Genomic DNA, 22,684 nt, shown 5'->3' on the forward strand with positions numbered 1-22,684 from the left:
ATTGAAGTATAGTTGATTTATAGTGTTATGTTAGCTTCAGGTGTACAGCACACTGATTCAGTAAATACATATACGTTTTTTTCAGATTCTCTTCCCTTATAGCTTATTACAAAATATTGAGTAGAGTTCCCTGTGCTATACAGTAGGTCCTTGTTGGGTATCTACTTTATATATAGTAGTGTGTATATGTTAATCCCAAACTCCTAATTTATTCCCCTACTTCTCCTTTGGTAGCCATAAGCTTGTTTTCTATGACTATGGGTCTATTTCTGTTTTGTAAATAAGTTCATTTGTTTTGTTTTGGTTTGGTTTTGTTTTTAGGTTCCACATATAAGCCATATCGTATAATATTTGTCTTTGTCTGGCTTACTTCACTTAATATGGTAATCTCTAGGCCCATCCATGTTGCTGCAAATGGCATGATTTCATTCTTTTTTATGGCTAATATTCTACTGTGTATATATATATATATATACCACATCTTCTTTATCCATTCATCTGTCGATGGACATTTAGGTTGCTTCCATGTCTTGGCTATTGTAAATAGTGCTGCTATGAACATAGGGGTGCATGTATCTTTGCAAATTATTGTTTTCTCCGGATAAATGCCCAGGAGTGGGATTGCTGGATCATATGGTAGCTCTACTTATAGTATTTTGAGGAACCTCCATACTGATCTCCATAGTGGCTGCACCAATTTACATTCCCACCAACAGTGCAGGAGGGTTCCTTTTTCTTCACACCCTCTCCAGCATTTATTATTTGTCGACTTTTTGATGATGGCCATTCTGACCAGGGTGAGGTGATACTTCATTGTAGTTTTCATTTGCATTTCCCTAAATTAGCGATATGGAGCATTTTTTCATGTGCCTCTTGGCACATGTATGTCTTCTCTGGAGAAATGTCCATTTAGATCTTCTGCCCATTTTTTGCTTGGGTTGTTTGAACTGAACTGTATAAGCTGTTTGTATATTTTGGAAATTAATCCCTTGTTGGTCGCATCATTTGCAGATATTTCTCCCGTTCTGTAGGTTGTCTTTTTATTTTGTTTATGGTTTCCTTTGTGCAAAAGCTTTTAAGTTTAATTAGGTCCCATTTGTTTATTTTTATTTCCGTTACTCTAGGGGACGGATCCAAAAAGATATTGCTGCAATTTATGTCCAAGAGTGTTCTCCCTGTTTTCCTCTAGGAGTCTTATAGTCTCCGGCCTTACATTTAGGCCTTTAATCCATTTTGAGTTTATTTTTGTATACGGTGTTAGAGAATGTTCTAATTTCATTCTTTTACATGTAGCTGTCCAGTTTTCCCAGCAGCACTTATTGAAGAGACTTTTTTCCATTGTATATTCTTGCCTCCTTTGTTGTAGATTAATTGACCATAGGTGAGTGGGTTTATTTCTGGGCTTTTATCCTGTTCCATTGATCTATATGTCTGTTTTTGTGCCAGTACCATAGTGTTTTGATTACCGAATGCCTTTTGAACACAGTGAAACAGGAAGTAAAGCTGAAGGAGGATGAAGGGATTCGTGGTTTGATGTGAAAAGGAATGAAAGAGTCATATAGGAGAGATGGAGGGGAAATGGATGGGGAAATGTGATATGATTGCTAATAGCACTGAGAAAACACCTGAGTTTGGAGTTATGGATTCAAATTGGCAGTTAAAACGGCTTTTTGCTTGATATAACCTTTGGAGGAGGAGTAGAAGCAGGAATCTGAGGCCCGCAAGAGGGCGCTTGTGGACAGGTCCTGGGTGGCTGAGTCCCTGACAGTCTTGGAATAAAATTGGGATCTGCTCCAGGGGAAGACAGCACGGGAAAAACAAGTTGCTTTCTTCACCGGAGGCGGCAGTAGTATCCATTCCCAAAACTACTGACGCTGTGAGCAGGATTCGAACCTGCGCGGGGAGACCCCATTGGATTTCGAGTCCAACGCCTTAACCACTCGGCCATCACAGCCGCCTGCGGACTGGGGCCTGCGGAACTATAGCTGCCTATCAACACGCCCGCCTCTCGCGAGCGCTGTCTTGATGTTAGTGCGCGTGCGCTTGTGAGGCAACGGCCCTACAGAAGCGGAGACTTTCCAGTTCTCTCTCCCTGCCCCGAGCCACAGTACAAAATGGGCCCAAAGGTCCCACACCGTTGAAGGCAGACAAAGGGATGACGCTACACCCTGGTTCTTGACAGCTGGGGTCAGCCTCCAAATTCACACTAAAAGTGCACAGGGAGGGAGACTCAAGTAGCAATGGGATGGCTGGTAAGAAGAATAATCCTTCCATATATACTACAGAGAAGCGCCCTGTCAAAGTCTGGAAATGTGTCCCCTTCGCAGCAATAATATACTAGAATCAACCGTCCCAGGCACCGCTGGGATTCGAACCCAGGATCTCCTGTTTACTAGACAGGCGCTTTAACCAGCTAAGCCACGGCGCCGTTGGATGGGTTGTTGAGTCTAGATGTACATCAGCTGTTCCTGAGGGTCACTAATCGAGACAACCGAAATAACGGCTGCCACGGGGCTTCAGTGACTCATCCTTTCCGAGGTTCCCCCTTTCCTTCCCAAGTTCTGAGCCTGAGGGTTAATACTCTACACCACCCGCCTCTCTCCCACACCGTTGGGGACCAACTCGACTATGAATGGCTGCGTGGCCCCCCCCGTCCCTTAGCCACCTAGACTGACCTGCTTCCTCAGCGAGAAAGGGTTTGTGGAGACGAGGGATGCGGGTCCTCAGGGGAGGGAATGGCTCACTCTTACAACCTTCCGGAAAGGGGGGCGCCACACCTCCCCACAAAGAGCTCCCCTAACCCAACCCCCAAAGTTCATTCCACAAAGTCCTGGTATTTTTTCTTTTTATATTAAAAAATAACAGACACGATATCAAAAACACAAATGTCAGCGGTAGAGGGTACAGCTGAGAACACCTGGGTCCCACCTGAGGGGCAGCACCAGGGACTCCACGGTCCACCAACCTCCCCCACCCCGGAGCAGCTAGGGGTCCGGACCACTGGGTCCTGCTTGGGCCTCAGAGGGCTGGCTCTCCAAATAAATAAACGCAGCCCCAACCCTCAGGGACAGGGACTCCGGCTCAGCTGGGGCTTGGAGAACCACTTCAGCAGCTTGTCAGCAACCTTGTCCAGGGGAAGGAACAACTCCTCAGCAGGGATGGGAGGTGCGGCTTCTCTGGGCTGGGCTAAAGAGTGCCACCCTCTGTTCTCTAAGAGGCCAGAGGCAGCCCCTGGATCCTGGGCTGCTGACCGGGGGAGGTCCCACACCCCCTACAGCGGGAGAAGCCGGGACAGTTTTCTATTGGTTGGTCCAGCCACGTCTCAGTTCTGCAAGTTGGGACATGGGAGAAGGAAGCTTCTCATGCATTCCCGGAGGTGGCCCCAAATGTAGTCTAGCTGGTGCCATTTTCTGCGGCAGGTAAGGCTGGACTGGATGAGCTCCCACCTTGTCCCTCCTCCTCCATGGCCAGGTCCTGAGAGCTTGAGACCGTGGCCCCAGCTTGGGCCTGGGCCTCATCACCGCCCTCGCCCTCACCACCACCGCCACCCGCCTCGCCTCCACCCTCCTCCATGGGCTCCAGCCCCAGTCCATCCATTTCCGAGAAGAGTGGGTCATCAGGGTGGCCAGGGTCTTGGGTGCTGCTACCGCAATCCACACAGGCCTTGGAGAAAGAAAGGATATGAGCGAGTCAGGCAGAGTTCTCACTGCTGACCTGCCACCCCAGCTCCCCTTGTTCCCCAACTCGAGAGTACGTCCCAAAATGTATGCCCAAGAAACATTAATCCATACGGATGCGCATGGGGTCAACAGAATTGGAAAATGTATTGTACTCTGTATCCAGACCGCACTATACATTAGCATAAGATTCGCCGAGAAAAGGTCTACAAAAACACACGTGGTTTAACACTAAGTAACCCAGCAGCAAATTTAGTGGAATTAACATCCTTCAGAATTAATGATCCAAGGAACAATGAGGGGATCAGCCCTTAGCCTCTACCCTTTCAACTTGAGCTCAATTCTTTCTTCTCCCTCCTGGCCCAGACTTGACTTCTCACCATCACATCAAGGGCCCGAGGCAGTTGACCCTTCCGGACCCAGGAGTGCACAGCACCCAGTTCCCTCCGCTGGTCCTCTGAGAACCGAGGCTGCTGCTTCTGCATAGCCCGGAGCCGCTCCCGGTCCTGCTTCAGCACAGAGGCCATGTCCCTGCTCCGGGAAGGGGTTCAGGAGGCAGAGAATGGGAGCTGGGGCCAGGGCCCACGAGGCTGGCATTTTTCCTTTACCTCAACTCCCCAGCTCCCCACTCACTGCCTCATGCTCCTCCCCTGAGCCGGTGCTCTGGGAATTCAGGCCTTCCAAGACCAGGAAAGCTGCCCTCAGCCTGACTAATGATGGGGCTCCAAGGGGCGGAGGGCAGAACAGGAAAGCCCCAGAGCAGAGCCAGGCCCAGAAAGAAAACCCCAAGTTAGCTGCAGAGTGAGGGTGGGCCGCCAGCCTCCCCACTCCTCTGAAAAAGAGGCAGAGGAGGTCCCTGAAAGTCCTCACCTGGAGGGCACCTGATAGGTCATCATGACATGCTGGTCAGCATTGGCCATGAGCAGCCAGATGGGATCCTGGAGCACGTACTTAATGACCTGGTCCCCGGGCTCAGCCCTGGCACGGGCAGCCCCAGCCTCAGCCTCGGAAGAATCGACGCTGCCGAAGTACTTGCTCGTGTGGCTGCTCTGACTGCTGCCTGTAGAGTGAGGGGCGGGCAACCAACAGAGTCAGGCCGCCCGGCGCTCCACCAGGCCTCGCTCAAGCCCACTGGCCTTAGGAAGCAGGGCAGGGGCCCAGGCTGCTTGGCCAAAGTGGGGCCTGGCCTCCCAACCCCCCAGACACTGTCCTACCCCGGGAGGTGTTGTGGGAGGCGGGGCACTCACGCGTGATGCTGGCTGAGGTGCTGCTCCCCTCGTGGGAGCCTGAGCCAGACCCAGAGCCCAAGGAGCCCGAGGCAGCAGAGCCCGTGCCAGAGCGCGAGTCCTCCTGCAGCAGCAACTCCAGCAGGTCGCTGGAGCCCGAGAGCGCGTCCTGGTTGGAGGACTCAGTTATCTCCACCTGGGGGAGGGGAGGGAGGGGAGGGATTAAGGGATCAGCACCTAGACTTCCCTTCAACTGCTGCCTCTGGCCGGGAGCGCACCCAAGCCAAGCGGCCTCTTCCCACTCCATGACAGTGGGCCCAGGCTGAGTGACGAGAGCTGGCGCAGAGCAGCGCCGTGACGCTGGGCCCCTTCCAAGCGGCAGAGGCATGCTCAGAAGTTACTGGGATGTCCTCACCACCTGTCAGACAGATGGGCCTGTCCCCACTTCACAGATGAGGCAGCTGATTTCTGCCTCATTCAGAAATGCAGCTGGGGCCTCCTACCCCACGACACCACCCTCTGGGGACGCCAGGTGGGCAGGATGAAGTGCAATGGGAGGAGCAGGGGAGAGGGCCGCGTGGGGGACCTAAGAGGATGGGGGCGGGCCTCGGTGCTCACCGGTCTGGCCGCTGGGTCGGCAGTCTCCTCGCTGGGAGGGGGGCGCGCAGCACTACTCCCCTCGACACGGGGGGACTCCTCAAGCTGCAGCAGATTTAGCTGGAGCGGGGAGCTGCATCTCGAGTTGAAGAGCAGAGAGTCGGGGCGGCGGGGAGGGCTGGGAGGGAGAGGCTGGGGGCCTCCTCTGGGGGAGAATGCGGGGAGGGGGCAGGGCTGGACCACAGCCGGGAAGGGCGGTGTGGCTGCTGGTGGGGGCCAGGGGGCAGAGGATGGCACAGGTGATGGGTGGGAGACGTGGCAGGGGGCTTCGGCCTGAGGGTTCTGGTGCTGGCGGGAGCGCTTGGCTTTGGATCGGCAGTGGTGGCGGCGGCCGGGGGCTGCGGGGCCGTGGCGGCAGCCTGAGGGGAGAGACTAGGGTAAGCAAGGCCCTCGACCTGGGGGTTAGCACCCCTGCCACCCCGGCCGGCTGCCCTGCCACTCGGACCAGGGAGAGGATAGGCCCCAGAGAGTCTGCCTCCCTGGCCCACACATAACAGAGGGGACTCTGGGGAGGTGGGGGGACCTTCAGGGAAGACGCGGGATTCACTGACAAAGTGGCCGGGGAAGGAGAGGTTACACGAGGCGGGGTGCTGCGGGTGTGCAGAAGACCGAGGCCTGCTGGCGGACAGCAGGCAGGCGAGGTCGTGGACGAGTGGGCAGGTGGCTCCGGGCCAGCCACCAAACTCCAGCAGGCAACTACCAGCCTGGGTGACCCTCCGGCCAGCCTCCCCGCCTGCAGGGGGCCTCCCTCAGGCACCTGGAGGGCTGCCATCTGCCCTTGAAGCCCTGCCCCCACCCGAAGTCGTCCCAGTCCTCCCTGCCGGTCTACACAGATCTCCCAGTCAGCGGCAACTGAGTCCTGAGTGGGCTCGCTTCCTGCCCCGGCCCCCAGACTGGGCCTGGAGTGGCTTACCTGGAGCAGAGCACCCCTGCCTGCCTGTCTCAGTGCTGCCCTCCTCTGGCAGCAGCCTGGACCCCTGCCCGCTGGGGAGGAGCTAGCGAGGGGCCATCCCTAGGCAGGGCCCTGGTGGCGGAGGTGGCAATAGCCTGGGTCCCTGGAGCACAAGGACCTCCCTCAAGAACCCCTCCCCCGACAGTCTGGCCCTAGACCGGGCGCAGGCAGGTGGCTACCCGACTCACCGGGGCCCGAGGGGGCCGTGGAGGAGCCGTCAAGTCCACGCAGCCTGCCGAGGTCGCGGAAACGGCTGAGGAAGGCCTGCTCCTCCTTCTGGGTGTGCAGGGACAGCACAGCCTTGGTCAGGCCCACTGGCCGGTAGGCACCTGTGGCTGGGTCAGGGGCCACCGTGGGGCTGGGGGCTGGGCTGGGAGCTGGGCCGGGAGGCAGGCCAGGCAGGTCCTCCATCATGATGATGTCTGAGGAAGATGAGACAGGGGAAAGGTCAGAATCACCTTACGTGTTAGCACACCCACACCACACGGCACCCTCCATGTCCAGCAGCTTAGCCAAAGACCTGGCCTCTGCCCTGCGGCCGAGCCTGGGCCTCCCCTGCATCTCTTGGCCGCCTCCCCACCGAGAACTGGCTCTGGGCCTTCTTCCCCATGTAAAGCCGTCCCAGGGTAAGAAAGGATACTCAGTCCCCGCCAGTGGCACTACCCTAGGATGACCCCCCCGTGACTCCTTGGAAGGGAAGCCCACACCTCGCACTTCCCTCACTCGTTTTCCAGGTCAATGCCCGAAGACCCTTCAGGGCTTTTCAACAGTCCCTGCCTCGACCCTCTGCGGGCAGCACCTCAGGCTGAACTACACCCCAGACTTTGTGTGTGAACTGACGGTGAGAACACAGGAAGCAGGATGAGGGACAGACAAGGCGGCAGAGGCTGGCGGGCGGGTGGAGAGCAAGAAGCGGCAGCCCTGAGCTAAGACGGGGGCCTCCTTCTCTCCATCAGGAACCAGAGGGCGGGAGAAGGCAGCCGGCAGGAGGGGGGACGCTGGCTGGGGGAGCAGATAGAGCCCGGGCACCGCCACCCTCAGCCACGTCCGTACCCGATTCCGGGGGCTTCTTGTCTCCCACATGGACGATGGTGGAGCTGAAGCTACACTGACTGGTGACGGACACCACACTCTCCGCCTTATTGGCCAGGGCGAGCGGGCTCAGGGCGCCTCCTCCCACCACCGGCTCCTTCAGAGGGGCAGCCCCCTCCCCAGACAGCACTGCCGATGTATCTGTACAGAGAGATGGTGCCAGTTACCGCCCCGCTGGGAGGCTGGGAGAGGAAACCCCAGTGGGGGTGGGGAGAGAGAGGAGCGTGGAGATCTGGAGGCTGGGCAGGGATGGGACAGAGTGAGGTGGGGCCCCAAAGACAGAAATGCAGACGCAGGAACAGAGGACAGGGTTGTGGAGGCAGGATGGCCTGGCTCTTCACCTTTCTCGGCCCCCACAGAGACCGCTCCCGCCCGCTGCCTGTCCTCGTCGGAGGCCGAAGAGGCGGTGCAGGACGAGGAGGAGGTGCATTTGCGCTTGGTCGTGCTGGGGAGGTTGCAGCTCTCCAGGTACCTGAGGAAGCAGAGAAGACATGAGAGCAGCGCCTGGGTGGGGCAGGGCCGGGGCCCAAGCGGGAGAAGGGGCCAGGATGGCCGTACCTGAGGATGCTGTCCAGGCAGTTGATCTGCTGGTAGGAGCAACTGGAGGCTTCTTTCCGCTCAGCCTCCTCAGGAGCCAAGGCTAGCGGGGCCTGGGTCAGAGCAGGGGCCACCTCCAGCTCTGGGTCTGCAGATTGGCAGGGAAGTGTCTTGGCCTTGAACGTGCCTGTAGCTGGGCCGAGGATAGAAAAGCTTCTTTGGGTTAGGCTGAGGGTCATGGGACCCGCCCCGCCCCAGGCCTCACTCCTCACCCACACCCTCACCAACTCACCAGGGACATGGGGCTGGGGCAGAGGCCGGGCCCGGGACTCAATAAAAAGCTGCTGCCCCTGATGCTTCACCAGGTGCACATCCTTACAGATCTGCTGGAAGGTCACCTGTGGGGCAGGGCAGTGGGCAGCATTGGGGGGGCGTGGCCAGCCTGGGGAGCCCAGGGTGTAGCGCAAGAAAAAGGCCCCAGGGCTTCCCTGGTGGCACAGTGGTTAAGAGTCCACCTGCCGACGCAGGGGACACGGGTTCGTGCCCCGGTCCGGGAAGATCCCACATGCCGCAGAGCGGCTGGGCCTGTGAGCCATGGCCGCTGCGTCTGGAGAGGCCACAACAGTGAGAGGCCCACGTACCGCAAAAAAAAAAAGAAAAAGGTCCCAGTGGGGAGGAGCAAAGATCACTATGAGAGCAGGACGAGAAAGGAGGTGGACGAGGCTCCTCTGGGCTTGGCAGTGCTGACTCTGAGAACAAGGGAACAGGAGACTAAAGGGGTAAAGTGGCAGAGAGGCACTCACCGGCGCAGGAGGCCCAGGTCCCTCGGCGTCACCCCCGTTGCTGGCACTGGAGGAGCCAGGGCTGAGGAGAGGGCCTGGGGAAGTCACCTGGCCGACTCCACAGAACCCGGTAGGGCTGGGGCTGTGCACAGGCTGAGGCAGGAAGAGCGACAGGTCAGATGTCCACAGCCCTGTTCCGCACCCCTTCCTCATTCTCAAGCCCCGTCCCCTCAACTCTCACCTGTAACAGCAGCCGGTGGATCTGCTCAGAGAGCTCCTGGATATCAGGGTCCAGGGAGAGAGCGGGACTGGGGACTGGGGGAGTGAACACGTCTTCATTCAGGGGCGCCCTGCGGGGTGGGAAGGATGAGCTGAGCCCTACCCCCTCCACACTGGCCCGCCCTCCAGGGCACCACCCACTTACGTGCGTACTTTGTGGCGGCCCAACACAAAGGCCACCTTGCGGCTCCAGGGGTGCACGAAGCCAGCCCAGCTGGTGTCCATGGTGACGTACTCCCCATTCCGGGCGCAGAAGCGGATAGGGGAGTGGTCAAAGGGCTGGCCAGCCAGCTGCAGGACTGAAGGGAGTGGGAAATGAGATGCGGGTCAGTGGGAGGGAGAGCTAAGTAAGGTGGTGGAGCCCCCTGGAGGCCCCCCCCCCCGAAATCCAAGAGGCCAAGGCACTGAAAGACACAACTACAAGGACAGCTGTTAGGAAGCCCTGGAGACAGCCGGAAGGGAGCGCAGGATGAAAGGAACTCACTCTTCTTGTGGATGGCCAGCATGAGGGGTCGGTCCTCAGGATGCAGGAAAAGGAGCACTGGGGCCCCCAGGAGGTCCTGGGGGAGGTAGCCCAGCAACGGGGCGGCCCTGAAATGACAGGAGGCATCAGAATGGCCAAAGCCTCAGCCCTGGACACCTCCTTTTCCTCCAGGTCCTGACCTCACCTTTCATCCACATCCTGGAAGAGGCAGCTGGGCGTGTGCCTTGTAGTGAAGATCCTCTTGTCGGGGGGAATCCGGGGAGCTGAGGCACAGAAAGCATGGCCATTGGATTTCCTCCAGAACGGTCCAGCTCCGCAGCCCTCCATGCTGCCTCAGGCCCAGGCTGGCTGGCAGACAGTTCTCTCCACAGCTCTGCCCTGGGCCCTCTAGCCTACAAAGATGGTCTGGCCAATCTTTGTCCCCCATGCCAATAATGAAACTGAAAACCAAGGTACTCTGCTTTGCCCTCTCCTAGCTTAGGGCTCTCATCCAACTCTACCTCTAAAGGGGCGTTCAAACCCTCATCCTAACAATACATCGTGTTCCAAAACTGTCTTCCACACTCCTGTCCTGCCTCACGCCCAGCCTAGAGAAGGCCCCCTTCCTCCTACCCCAACCAGGCCAGGCGCCTGGCCCGCCCACCTTCATAACCAGAGTGAACGCGCTCTGCAAGCAGCAGGCAGCACGGCTGTGCAGGGGCCCCATCAGCGACCCGGATCTTGGTCACATATGGGGTTAGGCGGAATGGCTGGTACCGAGGCCCGGGATCTCGGTCGGGACCCCCTCTAGCAAGGAAAAGAAAGAGGCATTAGGGACTGTCAGTGAAGAGCCACCCACCACCCACCTCAAGGTCATGGGCCACACAGCAAAGAAAAACGGGGTGTGGGAGGTGCAAGGGGTCTGCTCCCACGTCCCCTGCCTACCTGATACGGCAGAAGACAGACTTCTCCTGGGTGAAGTCCTTGAGGCCTGAACCTGAGACAGACCAGGAGGGCAGTAAGCACAGCTCCCCATCCCCTCCCCGGGCTGAGAAAAACCCAGCAAGAAAAGCCTGGGGCCCCTGGCCCCTCATGGCAGGTGCTTCCTGGAACTACTCATCCCTCCCCCCAAGCACTTCGGGACCTCACCTGCCGAGGCCCCCGTGCCCCAGGTGGGCAGGCGAGATGGGGCAGTGGAACCATAGAAGACGCCCACATCCTGGGGAGCCAGGAGCTCTGAGAAGCGGGCACCGCGGAACACATCCTGCTTGCAGCGCAGCAGGACACCTGCCTGCTCAGAAATGTAGACGATGCGGCCTGTCAGGAAGGAGACAGCCACGGAGAAAGTATCCTAGGCGAGAAAGCAAAAACAAGAGCAGGTTCAGGAGCTGTGGGAGTGGGGCTGGGGGTGCGTCGGGATACAGAGGCTGGGCTGCGCTGACCTGGTTGCGAAGCGTGTACTCAGATGTGATGTGCTCCAGTTCCTCCAGAGTGTAGGTGGACATGTCCATGGCACAAGGCTCGCCCTCCTCCAGGCTCCACTGCTGGTAGTATTCCTGGTTGGCTGCAGGGTGCGGGCAGCGGCACACTTAGTGAGGAGACTGCCCCCATGGTAGTAGCCCAGGACCTGAACATTGCCCTCCCAGGAAGCACCACTCACCTTGCACCTGCTTGACACAGGCCAGTGCGTACTGCAGCGTGGCCAGGGTCCCAGAGCGGCCCTTGCCCCTGCGCTCTGGTGGCAGCCGAAGCTTGAGCTCCCGCAGCGCCGTCATGAGTTCTTTCTGGGTCCTTGCCCGAGCTGACTGTTCACTGCTGCAGGGCCCACAGGGAGGGAACGAGTATAGACATTAGCCCCAGAGCGTGGCCCCCAGCCCTCTCCCCCAGCCCTCACCCCACGAACCTGCAGCCACTGGTAGACGGGTTGTCCTGCTCTGAGCTGGCACTCAGGAGGCTGTAGGCAATGGAACTGCTGGGTGGGGATGGGCTCTGAGAGTTTGTGCTAGGGGAGAAGCAACAGACCCAACATGAGGAGAAAGTGGCCAGCAGCACAGGCCTGTCTCCCAGCTCAGTCTGCTCAAAAGACCACTCCTAGCACCTGCAACCCATCCAAACACACCTCTTGCTGCTTTCAGTGGTGTCCAGAAGGGCCGAGTCCTTGCCATTGCCTGAGGAGGAGCTATGTGAGCTCCGCTGAGATGCACCCCTGGACTCCGGTCCATTGGACTCATTGCCGCTGGAGCCATTGCTGTTGGCATCCGTGTCGTCAGCCACGCTGGGGCCAGGACAAGGTCGATGCTGTGGAGGCCCAGGGGATGGAGCCCCTCCAGGACAAAAGGATTCCCCCGGCCTCGGGTCCCCTCCCCCATCAGCCCCTTCGAGGGGGCCGCTCATGTCTGGGCCATGGGGAGCGCAGGAGAACAGGGAAGGCGGAGAGGCCACCAGAGAGGCACGAGGGGGCCCGGAGGCCTGGCCAGGGGAGTGAGGTGGGAGACTCAAGCCTCAGAGAGCTGAGAAGTTTGATCACAGCCAGCGCCTGAAAAGAAAGACCAAGAAGGAGAAAAACCTGGCCTGTAAATTCACAACACCTGCCAATTTCATTCAGCCCCTCCCTTTCGGGCCCCCACGTTCCTGAGACCCAGGCTTTCAATATGGAGCCTAAGCAATTTCTGTTTCCTGTCCGCGTACGGGGCGGGGGAGCGTCGGGGGGCTGCAGGTGGAAAGGGGCCTCTCTTGGTCCTTCCCCCACATCCCCTGCCAGCGTGGCCTGAGGCGGTAATACCTAAGCGGTCGACTAGAAAGAACTTCAGCTGTGAGCCACAGCCTGGATACTTCCCATTCCCAAATTCCCAGCAGGCCCCCACTCCACCTAGAACTCCAAGGCCTCGGAGCAGGGTGCGAGCCTGCCGCCTTCTATATTTAGGCCTCCGGGCTAATTTTATCCGGGGGCGGTGCCACCTCCGCCGCACATGCGCGCGGACTTGCGCGGCCCCACCACGCGCTTCCGCCGCCACTGCGGTCGCCAGGGAAACCGACGTCAGCGGCTGAGCTCAGCGGTTGCTGGAGGGCCCGCAAGAGGGCGGGGGAGGGGGCGACCCCTCCCCCATTTCTCGGCGGAAACGGGGCAACGACACACTCCCGCACTCGCAAGCGCGACCAGGGGTCGCCCACCTCTAATAGATCCCCAGTCCCCGGAGGGCCGAGTGGCCGTAGGAAGAGGGGCAGCCATCGGGGTTTCAGAGGCTGGCCTTGCTCCCCAGGGCAAAACACAACCACCACCGCCCTCCGCGCAAAAGCCCCTAGACTGGCGCTCTCCAGGATCCCAATCATTCTGGTCAAGACAACACAGCCTTTCCTCCCCTGGTCCCTGCACCTTCTCCCGACCCCCAGGACCGCGGCCTGCCATTGTCAGGAACCCAGGAATCCTCTCTCTTCGGTCCCCTACTTTTCTATACACTAGCCAAACACACAGCCATCCGAAGCAGACACACTCTGCTCTGACCAAGGGACGGACAAAGGACAGAGACGGCTGTTCCCTTACTCTCCCTCCAACCACACCCCCAACCTCAGAGCATTTTCTGAGCTTCAGGAGAAAAGGGAAGGCTGTGGCCAACAGCAGGAACTAGCACCGGGAACGAGATGTTCCAGTTTGAACCGGGCTGACATCACAGCCGGCGCGAGGCCAGGGACTGGAGGAGGGAGCGCGGGAAGCGCGGAAAGCCCGAAGGGGTCCTGGTGCTGGGGCAAAACCGGAGACCCCCGAGTGACAAAGGCAGCAGGGGGCATGCCTGATGAGGGTCAGGTGTGGGGCCGGGGCAGCTGGGAGCTGGGGGCAAAGCTGGAGATAAGGTAGGCAGGTCAGGAGTGCGGACGCCCAGTGCAGGATTGTGAGGAATACCTAGGTCCCCGGGGACAGGGAGCGGGTGGACAACGGCAAGGAAGGCGGATTATTGGTGTGCCGTCTGAGTGCCCGGGCCGAAAGCGGCCCATCAGGCTGGAAGTGGCGGCAGTCAGGCTCCGGGCCGAAGACCGGCCCCTGGGGTGGCCGCGGAGATGCTTACCTGGCCGCGCGAGTGCCCTCCGGTCGCCTGCCCGCCGCCGTTGCAGCCCGCAGCTGAGTGCAAGCTCCGCGGGGCCAGGAGGCGGGTTGCATAACGCCAGGCGCTGCCCCTCATTGGCCTCCTGCCGGCGGAGCCACAGGCCCCGCCCCCAATTGGCTGGGGATCTCGTCCCGGCGCCTGATTGGCTAGTGGCCCCCCACTGAGGTCAGGGCTGTGTCACACACACGGGCGCACGTGGATCTGGGTGCTGGCGCTGGGCTGAAGGGCCCCAGACACCACAGCCCAGCCAATGGGCGCGGAACGCCTTGTACAGTAAATAATGGAAGGGAGGGGAGGGGAAGGGAGGGGAGGTAAGCTGTCCCTCTTCAGCGAACATACCAGGGCCACAGTAGGTATTTAAGATAACTCTACTTCCTGAACTGACCAGCCTTGCACAACAGGACACCCTGGCCTTGCCAGGGGTGGGCAGAAAGAATGCAGACCTTAGGAGGTGGGCCAAGCTGGATGAGACAGCTGGTCCCTGGGAGGAGATGGACAGAAAACCCAGCTTGGCCTTTCCTAGGTTCCCCTCCCCAGCCTTGTCATCACAATAGAGCCACTTTACCCAATCCCTTCCTCTGACACTTCAAATCCTGTGGACAGCTAGGAGGAGGGTAATCGAGGGTCCACATCTGAGGAGGGGTTGGAGTGGGGGGAAGGATGCAAACAATAGAAGGGGCAGCCAGAGCCAACAGGAGCTGTGAAGGGAAACAATGGCAGGTGTTTCCATGGCCAATCAGGGAAAAGGTCACCGGGCAACCTACGTGGTGATTAGTGCTTCTCTCCTGAGGATGCAGCCACCCACAGTTACGGCTGCACCAAAAGTAGGGGCCAGGCAGCCAAGGCTGCAGGGGAACAAAGGGGTGGCTGAGAGAAGAAACCTTAGACAAAGGTGGGGTGGCAAGGGCTTCAGGTCCCCACCGCAAGGAGAAGAGAAAGCCAAGGACCTCATCATCTGTCTCCTTAACTGTATTCCGCAGCCTCCAGGAGAGAACCTGACACGCAGTAGGTGATCATAAACATGGCGACGTTGTAACTAGAGCTAGGGGAGGGGGAGAGGCCTCAGTAATAGAGAAGGAGCTGGAAATTATAATTTTTTTTTAAGAGGCAAGAAGCAGAACACTGAGTCCTAAATTTGGGGGAACAAAGTGCCACCTTGGGCCGCGAAGAGCTGCAGTTACACAGACCCCCCTCCATCCAAGACTGATGCGTAGTTCCTCTCAGGGCTCCCTGGAAACGTGGGTGGCAAGTGAAGAGCCTGATGCTGACGTAATCAGCGTGGGTGCACACGCCTGTTACGTGGCCTAAGCTTTCCTTAACCATTGTGTTCCCCATGGGGGGTGGGGGGGTGGGCAGGGTCAGGGCTCTGTGGAAAAGCTTACAGAATAACCCAGAAAAACCAAAGCAAGAAAACAGGAAATAAAGGATTGAGGAGCCTGGATTCTCAGTCTTCTCTCCTTGAAAATGTCCCCCCAACTCATATATTGTGGCTCAGTCCCTTGTCTCCTTTTCAAACACCTCTTCTCTGGAAACATCGTTTTTCTTCTTCCTCAGCACTCCTTAGGGCTCTAGATGTGATCTCCCCCGGCACAGGCGATCCTTGCTCTCCACCTCCACCTCCATATTTTCCTTTTGCGCAGACAACAAGGGTCCAGCGCTCCAGCAGCTCTCAAGGCCCTAATCAGGATCCTGCCTCACGGTCCCCACAGTAACCAGACCCTGCTGCCGTCAATGGAGGAGAGGGGGCGGGAGGCGGCGGTGACGTCAAGCGGAGGAAGGGGGCGGGGCGAGGCAGCCGGGGAATGTGGGGCAGGGAGGATGGAGAGGCAGCGGTTTGGGAGGCGGCCAGCCCGAGAGGGCGGCGTCCAGCGAACTTGGGAACATCCTGTTCTTTTGGCTGGTAGCCCAGGACATGCACCCAGCCTGGGCGCCTCCCCCCAACCCAACGACAGCCACCCTGTCCCAAAGCCAGGGATTCCTGGAGAGAGGATTAGGAGGAAGGGGTCCCCCTCCCCCGCCCCCACGCCTGGCTCTCTTCTCCAGACTCGCATCCGCCCTCCCCTTGGCTTGCTCCTACAGCTCCTGGCATTGGCTTTCCCCCTCTTCCAGACTGTACACATCTGCTGGCCCGATCCCAAAGCCAGGGCGGGGAAGTTGGAGGCCAGGTTCTGCAAGAGACCTTTGCTCCTTCCCTGAGGCCCCCTTCAGAGCCTGAATCTCTTGTTACTATGGTAGCAGAGACAGGGAGGAGGGATAGGGAGGAGAATGGGTCTAGGATGAGGAACTCGAACTGGGAAAGAGCAAGTGGCCCAGCCTGGGCCTGGATCCTGGGAGAGGGATAAAAGGGAGGAATGAAGGTTTGGGGCTGGTGCCTCAAGACAAGAACCAGGAAGAGGGAAATGGGGCGGGGGTCACCAAGATTTGCAAAAAAACGTAAGAATATGAGAATAGTTCCCAACCACAGCATTCACATAAATCTTACGCCCTGTCACTGTTCTTTTGTCACCCTATAGCAACTTTCTTTTACCTAAAAAAAAAAAAATTAAAAACATGACCCAGGCATTGCGCTGAGCACTTTACATACATTATCTTATTTAATCTTCAGAACAATCCTGCGAGATGGGTATCATTATCCCCATTCCACAAGGACCAACTAAGGCTCAGAAGTTACCAAACTTGCCTAAAATGTCTCATAATCAGTTCTCAGGCTCTTAACAAATGGGACCCAGGGTTCAAATCTGAGCTCTGATAATGGCTTGTCATTCTGATTTCTTACCCTTCAGGAACCTTTGAGGTGTTACCAGCTCTGGGAACCTGGGCCTCTCAAACACTCAGCCAATTCTAAGTTTGGTGCCTAAAACACAGACTCCATCCAACCTCTCCTCTACCCTGGGACATTCAGTTTGCACTCTCCACACACTTCAAATCATCACAGTCCCAGTTTTCACATGCTCACAAAGTCCTTGAGATCACCCTAGCAGCCACCAGCCCCAGTGACTTCCTAGGAACCCCACTTCCTCACTCTTCCACCTTACCGCAGGTCACTTTACCACAGGCCTCGTTGCTTGTACAGACAGATACCAGAGCACCCTGTTGGTGCCTCCTCAGCTCCAGGGGCTCAGGAAGACAAGTATACAACCAATCTGCACAAGCCCATCCTCCCTCTCAGGATCCGACAGTTACTACCCCACGTTTTCTCCCAAAGATGGCTCCGAGTCCCAACCCCTCCCCTTTACACATGAGAAAGACATCCAGAGCCCTGATGTGACTAGCTCAGGGTCACACAAATCATCACCTCACCCTTTTTCAAATCACCGTATCCCCTTTGGTACCCTCTCAACTGCCCTACCAGGACCCCTCTCCAGCCTCAGAACCCCTGCCTATTCCAAGTGCTTAAGGCACCTACCAAAACAGCAGTCACGCACTGGAACGTCTCCCACCGGCTCTCAGGGGTCCTGTCCCGTACCTCCCTGGGAGTAGGGTTCTCAGCTCCCTCAGTTCGCTGGCTGCTGAGCCCCTCCCCGCGGCAGTCAGGGGTACAGGGACCCTAGGGCGTTGAGGGATTTGATGTCAAGGATTCCCGCTCCCCTCTCTCAAGAGCTGAGTTCGCAGCCCCTATTCCCCCGCAACCATCAGAGCTCCCACCGCGGTGATCACGCATTTGCAAGATCCCCCTCACGGCAATGCATTAACACCCCTCCTTACAGAACCACCGTGGAAAAACCCATACCGACCGCAGCTCCTCACCCTCCACGCCTCAGCACTTACCGCTCAGCGCGCACGCCGTCCAATTTCTTCCTAACTAGGATCAAGGAGACTTGGATTGGCTTCTCCAGGCCCGCCCGCCGACCAGGATGCCACGCCCCTCAAGCTTATTGGCCGAAGGGCGCCGACCCATGCCCCGCGCCGCGTGCGGCCGCCCAGCCCCCGCACTGCCACCATTGGCGCCGCCCGCCTCCCTCATCTTCTCATTGGTCAGTTTGCCAACCAGCAGTGACAGATCCACGTGCGGGAGGGGCCACCCTAGCACGTTGATTGGAAGCTGACCGAAAGCCACGCTCACATCCACCTCCGAAGTTCTTACTGGCTGTGGCAGCGTCCCCCGACCCGCCTAGATCGGTGACGCGGACGCCAGTCCAGTCCTCCAAATTTTCTCATAGGCTGAGAAGTCCCGGAGCTGTAGAGGACACGTGCGGGCGATCTCACGCGGCAACTTGTTTACCTAGAAGCTGGGGATTTTCCTTGACGACACGCTAACCCAGGACGGCCGAGTCTGCGCAGGCGCAGATGTGAGCAATGGTGGCTTTGGTGGGGGCGCTTTGTGATCCGTTAGGCGCGTGACAAGAGCGCCCCCGCGCTGGGACTGTGGACCTGGGTTCCTGAAGCTCCCTGAAGCTGGAAGCTGCTGGCATTACGGTGAAGCGATCTTCAGGTCTCAGTGCCGCGTGGTAACGATGAAGATGATAGCCACCTTCCAGATTGTATTTTCTGTGGGCCAGGCCATGCGCTTCTTACAAACCCGGAGGAGGGGGCTGATCTACTTCCCACTGTCTCATAAATGAGACTGAGATCCAGAAAGGTTACATAATGTATCCGGATTAACACGCTAGTCTCTACTGGGATCAAGATTTGAACTCAGGTCCCTGATACGATAAAGGTGGGCCCTAAGGCCTGCGGGAACCCTAAACATGTGAAGGACTCAGTAGATGAAGCACAAAAAGGCCCTGAGCACTGTCTTGAAAATAGTAAGCCCTCAACAAGTGATGAACATTATAATGACTGTATACATAATGATAAGAATCACCTGGGTCCCTTACAACTGCGGAATCAATCTCCGGGGAAGGGACCTAAAAATCTATTTTTAAAAGCATTCCCGGTAGTTCTTAGGAGCCTAAAAGTTTGGGAAACACTATTTAGGTTTCCTAGGCTGCTGAATCCTCATGCTGCAGCACAGAGAAGTGGGCCCTCCAGAACTCACCTAGCACTCGCCACCCACTGTTAAAAGTGCCTGTGGGCAGGGATGCTAGGGTGCCACGTCAAGGGCGTTATGGAGCTGGAGGTTAAAGGAGTTCAGTATGGGGTCCAGAGCCACTAGTCGGGCAACACTGAGTGCAGGGGCAGCAGGCCATCTACAGCCAGCTCCACACCGCACTCGGCTGGATCTCCCTGAGCTGTTTTGTCCAATAAGTATTTACTAACGCCTTCTGGATGTAGCACTGTGCTAGGCACAATGAGGGAGAGACGTTTCACAGTTGTCCATCTACTTCAGGCCTAGGAGTACATGACCACGGGAGAGACTGCAGAGCATTTGAGACTTAAATCAAGGAGCAGAAAGGGATCCAATAAACAGCAGGAGCATGCCCGCAGGTAAGTGGGGGGTGGGGGGGAAGCTGGGAAGCCCAGACCTCAGGGTTCACGGGACCGAGAGACACTGGGATCATGAACACTTCCCATTATCAACTCCTGGTGCCCCCTCGTGGCCACTTGGTGAATCACACTTTGCCTTTGCCCCGCCCAAGGTCAGGCCCCCTGGCAAAGCTGTCCCTTCCAGATGTATCTTCTCAACCTTCCTGTTACACCTGCAGATCCAATACGCTTCCCACTGGTTAAGAAAAGATCTTAAAACACCACCTGGTTACTCATTACACATTTATTGTACATTTTCACAATCTGGATGCGCCACAGAATTGGGGGCATGGGGTGAGGGAAGGGGGGCAGGGGATACTGGGATAATATGGGGGGTCTAGAACACAGCACCCTCACCCCCAGCATCTCTCCCTACCCTTTCACACCACAGCTTCGATCTCCCTGCTCCCCCTCCACACAGGAACCTCGACTGTGGGGGGAAGGAAGAGTTTAGGGGGTGCCCTCCAGTGGCAGGTTAAGGGACTGCACCCTCAGACCCCTAAAATTGTGCCATTTAAAAAGACATTAGACCCTTCCTTCATCATTTCACCTAAGGAGGAGACCCGGAGAGGGGCAAGAATCCCCGTCTTGCAGCGCGTCCCATGCACACATTGGCAGTGACCAGTACTCCCAGCCTGAGTTCAAAGGGGCAGTCAGAGGAGCTGGGCAGTGACGGGGCAACACCCCCCAATGAGGGAGGAGGGATTTCAGTTCAGCCCCCAGCAGGGGTGGGGCCAGAGATTTCAGGAAGGAACTGGGGGGATTCTTTGCCCTGCCCCATCCTCCCCAAGGCAGTGATGACCCCCCCGACACACTGGCAGCCACCTCTCCCAAGAGAGATCAGATTGTGGCCAACCCCCAACTCTCCTGGTGGGAGGAGGAGGAGGCAGATCAGGCAGATGGGAGGGAGGGAGACCCCATGGGAATGTCAACTGAGCACCCCACACGGAAACTGGGGAGCAGGAATGTGGGGAGAGACTCCAAGTGGCAGAATTATTGGTCCATCATAACACACTGAACTCCAAGACACTTACACACCAGCTGGGGGGAGGGAAAGGAGGGACAAGAGGTTTGGAAAATCGGGGTAGGGGAGGCAAACTGGACTAGGGGGGCTAGGAGGAGGCGATCCTGGGGGCCAGAAGAACCTGGCTCCCCAAAAGCCCAGGCTCCCCACCACCTGCAAGTAACGTCATGCAAATGAAAGTGTGATACAAGGACCAACAGGGACTAACTCCTCAGTAAAAAAGAAACACAGGTTGAAAGACTGAACATAAGAGAAAATGGGGGGGAGAAGGAAACCAAAAGGGATGTCAGTGGGCAAATGGATGCTTATTAACATGCTGGAAGCTCCCAGAAGACCTTGGGATTCTTAGGACCATAAGGGACCAGTCTCGGAGCCTCCCAAAGATGCAAAGAAGATGCACCTAGGGAGACCTGGACAGTTGCTTTTTATAATTTTTGCAAGGGGGTGGAGGTATGGGGAAGTCCAGGGTGGGAGGAAGGATCAGCTAAATCCAAGGGAAGGAGGAAGAGGGGACTGCATAACAGATGCAAATGAAGGGGACTTGGGGCTGGTCAGGAAGAAAGGGAAAGGGAAGGAGGGAAAGAGAAAAAGGAAGTGATGAGAACCTCAGGAAGGGGTGTTAAGGACAACCGGAAAAAATCTTCTAGTAATAAAACTACAAACAGACCAAATATATATAATATTATATATGTATAAATAACAGCTGGCTATTTACAAGGGGGCACACACACGACACACACACACACGGATCCAGGGAGGTGGGCTGGAAGATATGGCTGAGAGGTGGAGGAGCAGCTGGGGGTGGGGGGGAGAGGCCCTTCTCTGGGCAGGGCAGGCTCCTCAGGGGTTTAAGAGCTGAAGTAAACTGTGGAGAGGGAAATAGAAGGAAGAAGAGGGAGAAGGGAGAAAGAGAGAGAGAAAGCAGTGTGTCAGCCCGGCCCTGCTCCCATCTTCCCCACCTCCCAGCTGGTTGACATCCCTTCCCCTCTTGGCCTCAGGTTCTCCATCTGTAACACAAAGAGGCTGGATAGGTCGGTTCCAAGGTCTCTTCAACTCCACGGTATGGCCTTGGGGCCACAGACCCCTAATCCTCTGGGCCTCTGAGACAGTGGGGTGGTTGGCTTCCTAGCTGTTTCTCAAGCCCCTGGGTCTTTGCTGCTCTCCCACTCCCCAATTCCAGGGTTCCCAGACTGGGCTCCTAGGCCCAAAGGGTCCTCAAGGGAGCAGTGGGGATCCACCAGCTTTCCTGTTTCCAAAACTCTTAAGAGAAATTGCCCAGATTCAGGCAAAGAGCAAGCTAAACAGCTTCAAGGTTTGGGGCTGTGGATGAATCAGAACTTCTATTGGCAGCTATATGTGCTTTCTGCTGAATAGTAAAAACTAGGTTAATGACCTTCAAAACCCAGGAATGACAGGGGAAACCTCTCAGGAAGGGGCCCTAGCCACTCCCACCTACTCACCGATGATGATGATGAGGATGATGGCGCAAATCACTCCCAAGATAATCATCATCTGGGGGTGAGGGGGGGGGTGTCAGTGAGACAGACCATGATACTCCCCCCCCCACTCCTCCTACCTGCCCTCCCGCCTGCCTCCACCCTTACCTTGAGGTTTTTCCACCAGTATTTGCGCTTGAGCTTGGCTGCACTTGTTTCAAACTGGGAGGCCCCTGCTTGGAGTGCGTCTGCACGGTCGTCCAGCTCCGACAGCTTCTGGTCCCGCTCCAGGACCTTGTCCACGTTCACCCTCATGATGTCCACCACCTGGGGGAAGGCCCGCAAAGCAGGGGGAGTGTGCCAAGGCCCATCGCAAAGGGCACTCCTCCACCACGAGCCCACATATAGAACACGCACCCCGATGCTGCCTGGCGAACATGACAAGAACATACACAGAACATGCCTAGCACAGCCGCAGATGCGCCAAGGAGCACTCATCAGGGGCATGCTGGTAGCCAGACATCTCAGATATCACAGCAGCACTCTCTATTTACCGAGACTCAAGCAGCCCGCCGATCACCAGCACACCCGCCCAGGGTGAAACACCCCAGGCTAGCAAGGCTGACTGACACCTCACGGCCCTCCCAAATGCATGCTGACAAGGACCGGGCATGACATATTTTTGTCCCCAAACTCATTAACATGAACTGCCATCACCCCCAACCCAAGATGGGCCCGCACACCTGTTTCCCAGCCCTCAGGGTCCTTCCCACAGCCCTGACACCCGCCCCCCCCCCCCCACTGCTGCAGTCTCCTGTTACTGGTGAGGTTGGGAGGGGGCGCAGGGGGGCCTCCCTCCCCAGCCGGGGCGGCAGGGGGGGCGGTGGCAGCCGTGGCCGACCTGAAGGGCAGGGACGGATCAAGACCCAAGGCCTGGAGCCCTTGGCTCCGCAGCCAGGGCCCCGCCCATCCGCCTGTCCATCCATCCGTCCCTTCCTTCCTCCTTCCCGGGAAGAAAGCCACCCGATGGGAACCCTGGACTCCGTCCGGCCC

General features: G+C 57.5%; 2 protein-coding genes and 2 non-coding genes across 7 annotated transcripts; all 4 read right to left on the reverse strand.

The window, feature by feature from the left end:
* Nucleotides 1-1,872: 1,872 nt before the first annotated feature.
* Nucleotides 1,873-1,954, reverse strand: TRNAS-CGA (transfer RNA serine (anticodon CGA)). Its single transcript has one exon. It is a non-coding gene; the product is annotated as a tRNA-Ser (tRNA).
* A 400-nt stretch (nucleotides 1,955-2,354) lies between these two features.
* On the reverse strand, nucleotides 2,355-2,428 carry TRNAT-AGU (transfer RNA threonine (anticodon AGU)). Its single transcript has one exon. It is a non-coding gene; the product is annotated as a tRNA-Thr (tRNA).
* Nucleotides 2,429-2,831: 403 nt separating this feature from the next.
* PER1 (period circadian regulator 1) lies at nucleotides 2,832-17,648 on the reverse strand. Of its 4 annotated transcripts, XM_024748426.1 has the most exons (24): nucleotides 17,534-17,648; nucleotides 17,172-17,312; nucleotides 11,785-12,201; nucleotides 11,569-11,667; nucleotides 11,326-11,480; nucleotides 11,108-11,229; nucleotides 10,815-11,016; nucleotides 10,611-10,662; nucleotides 10,330-10,472; nucleotides 9,871-9,949; nucleotides 9,687-9,793; nucleotides 9,348-9,501; nucleotides 9,165-9,273; nucleotides 8,945-9,076; nucleotides 8,434-8,539; nucleotides 8,163-8,334; nucleotides 7,946-8,076; nucleotides 7,566-7,745; nucleotides 6,701-6,934; nucleotides 5,522-5,919; nucleotides 4,925-5,099; nucleotides 4,548-4,737; nucleotides 4,058-4,208; nucleotides 2,832-3,663 (listed from the first exon to the last, which is right to left on the reverse strand). In XM_024748426.1, the coding sequence occupies exons 3-24, from the start codon at nucleotides 12,057-12,059 to the stop codon at nucleotides 3,394-3,396; spliced, it is 3,636 nt and encodes a 1,211-aa protein (XP_024604194.1). In that variant the 5' UTR covers nucleotides 12,060-12,201; nucleotides 17,172-17,312; nucleotides 17,534-17,648; the 3' UTR covers nucleotides 2,832-3,393. The 4 variants fall into 4 exon arrangements, with proteins under 4 accessions (XP_024604194.1, XP_024604196.1, XP_024604195.1 ...); XM_024748428.1 differs by lacking the exon at nucleotides 17,172-17,312 and having other exon boundaries at nucleotides 17,534-17,615; XM_024748427.1 differs by lacking the exon at nucleotides 17,534-17,648 and having other exon boundaries at nucleotides 17,172-17,398.
* Nucleotides 17,649-19,400: 1,752 nt separating this feature from the next.
* Nucleotides 19,401-22,410, reverse strand: VAMP2 (vesicle associated membrane protein 2). Its single transcript, XM_024748466.1, has 3 exons — nucleotides 21,800-22,410; nucleotides 21,656-21,707; nucleotides 19,401-21,060 (listed from the first exon to the last, which is right to left on the reverse strand). Exons 1-3 carry the CDS (start codon nucleotides 22,136-22,138, stop codon nucleotides 21,044-21,046), a joined length of 408 nt encoding a protein of 135 aa, XP_024604234.1. The 5' UTR covers nucleotides 22,139-22,410; the 3' UTR covers nucleotides 19,401-21,043.
* Between the last annotated feature and the right edge of the window lie 274 nt (nucleotides 22,411-22,684).

This window comes from Neophocaena asiaeorientalis, unplaced genomic scaffold (genome assembly GCF_003031525.2).
Source record: "Neophocaena asiaeorientalis asiaeorientalis breed wild unplaced genomic scaffold, Neophocaena_asiaeorientalis_V1.1 scaffold543, whole genome shotgun sequence".
Classification (NCBI taxonomy): Eukaryota; Metazoa; Chordata; class Mammalia; order Artiodactyla; family Phocoenidae; genus Neophocaena; species Neophocaena asiaeorientalis.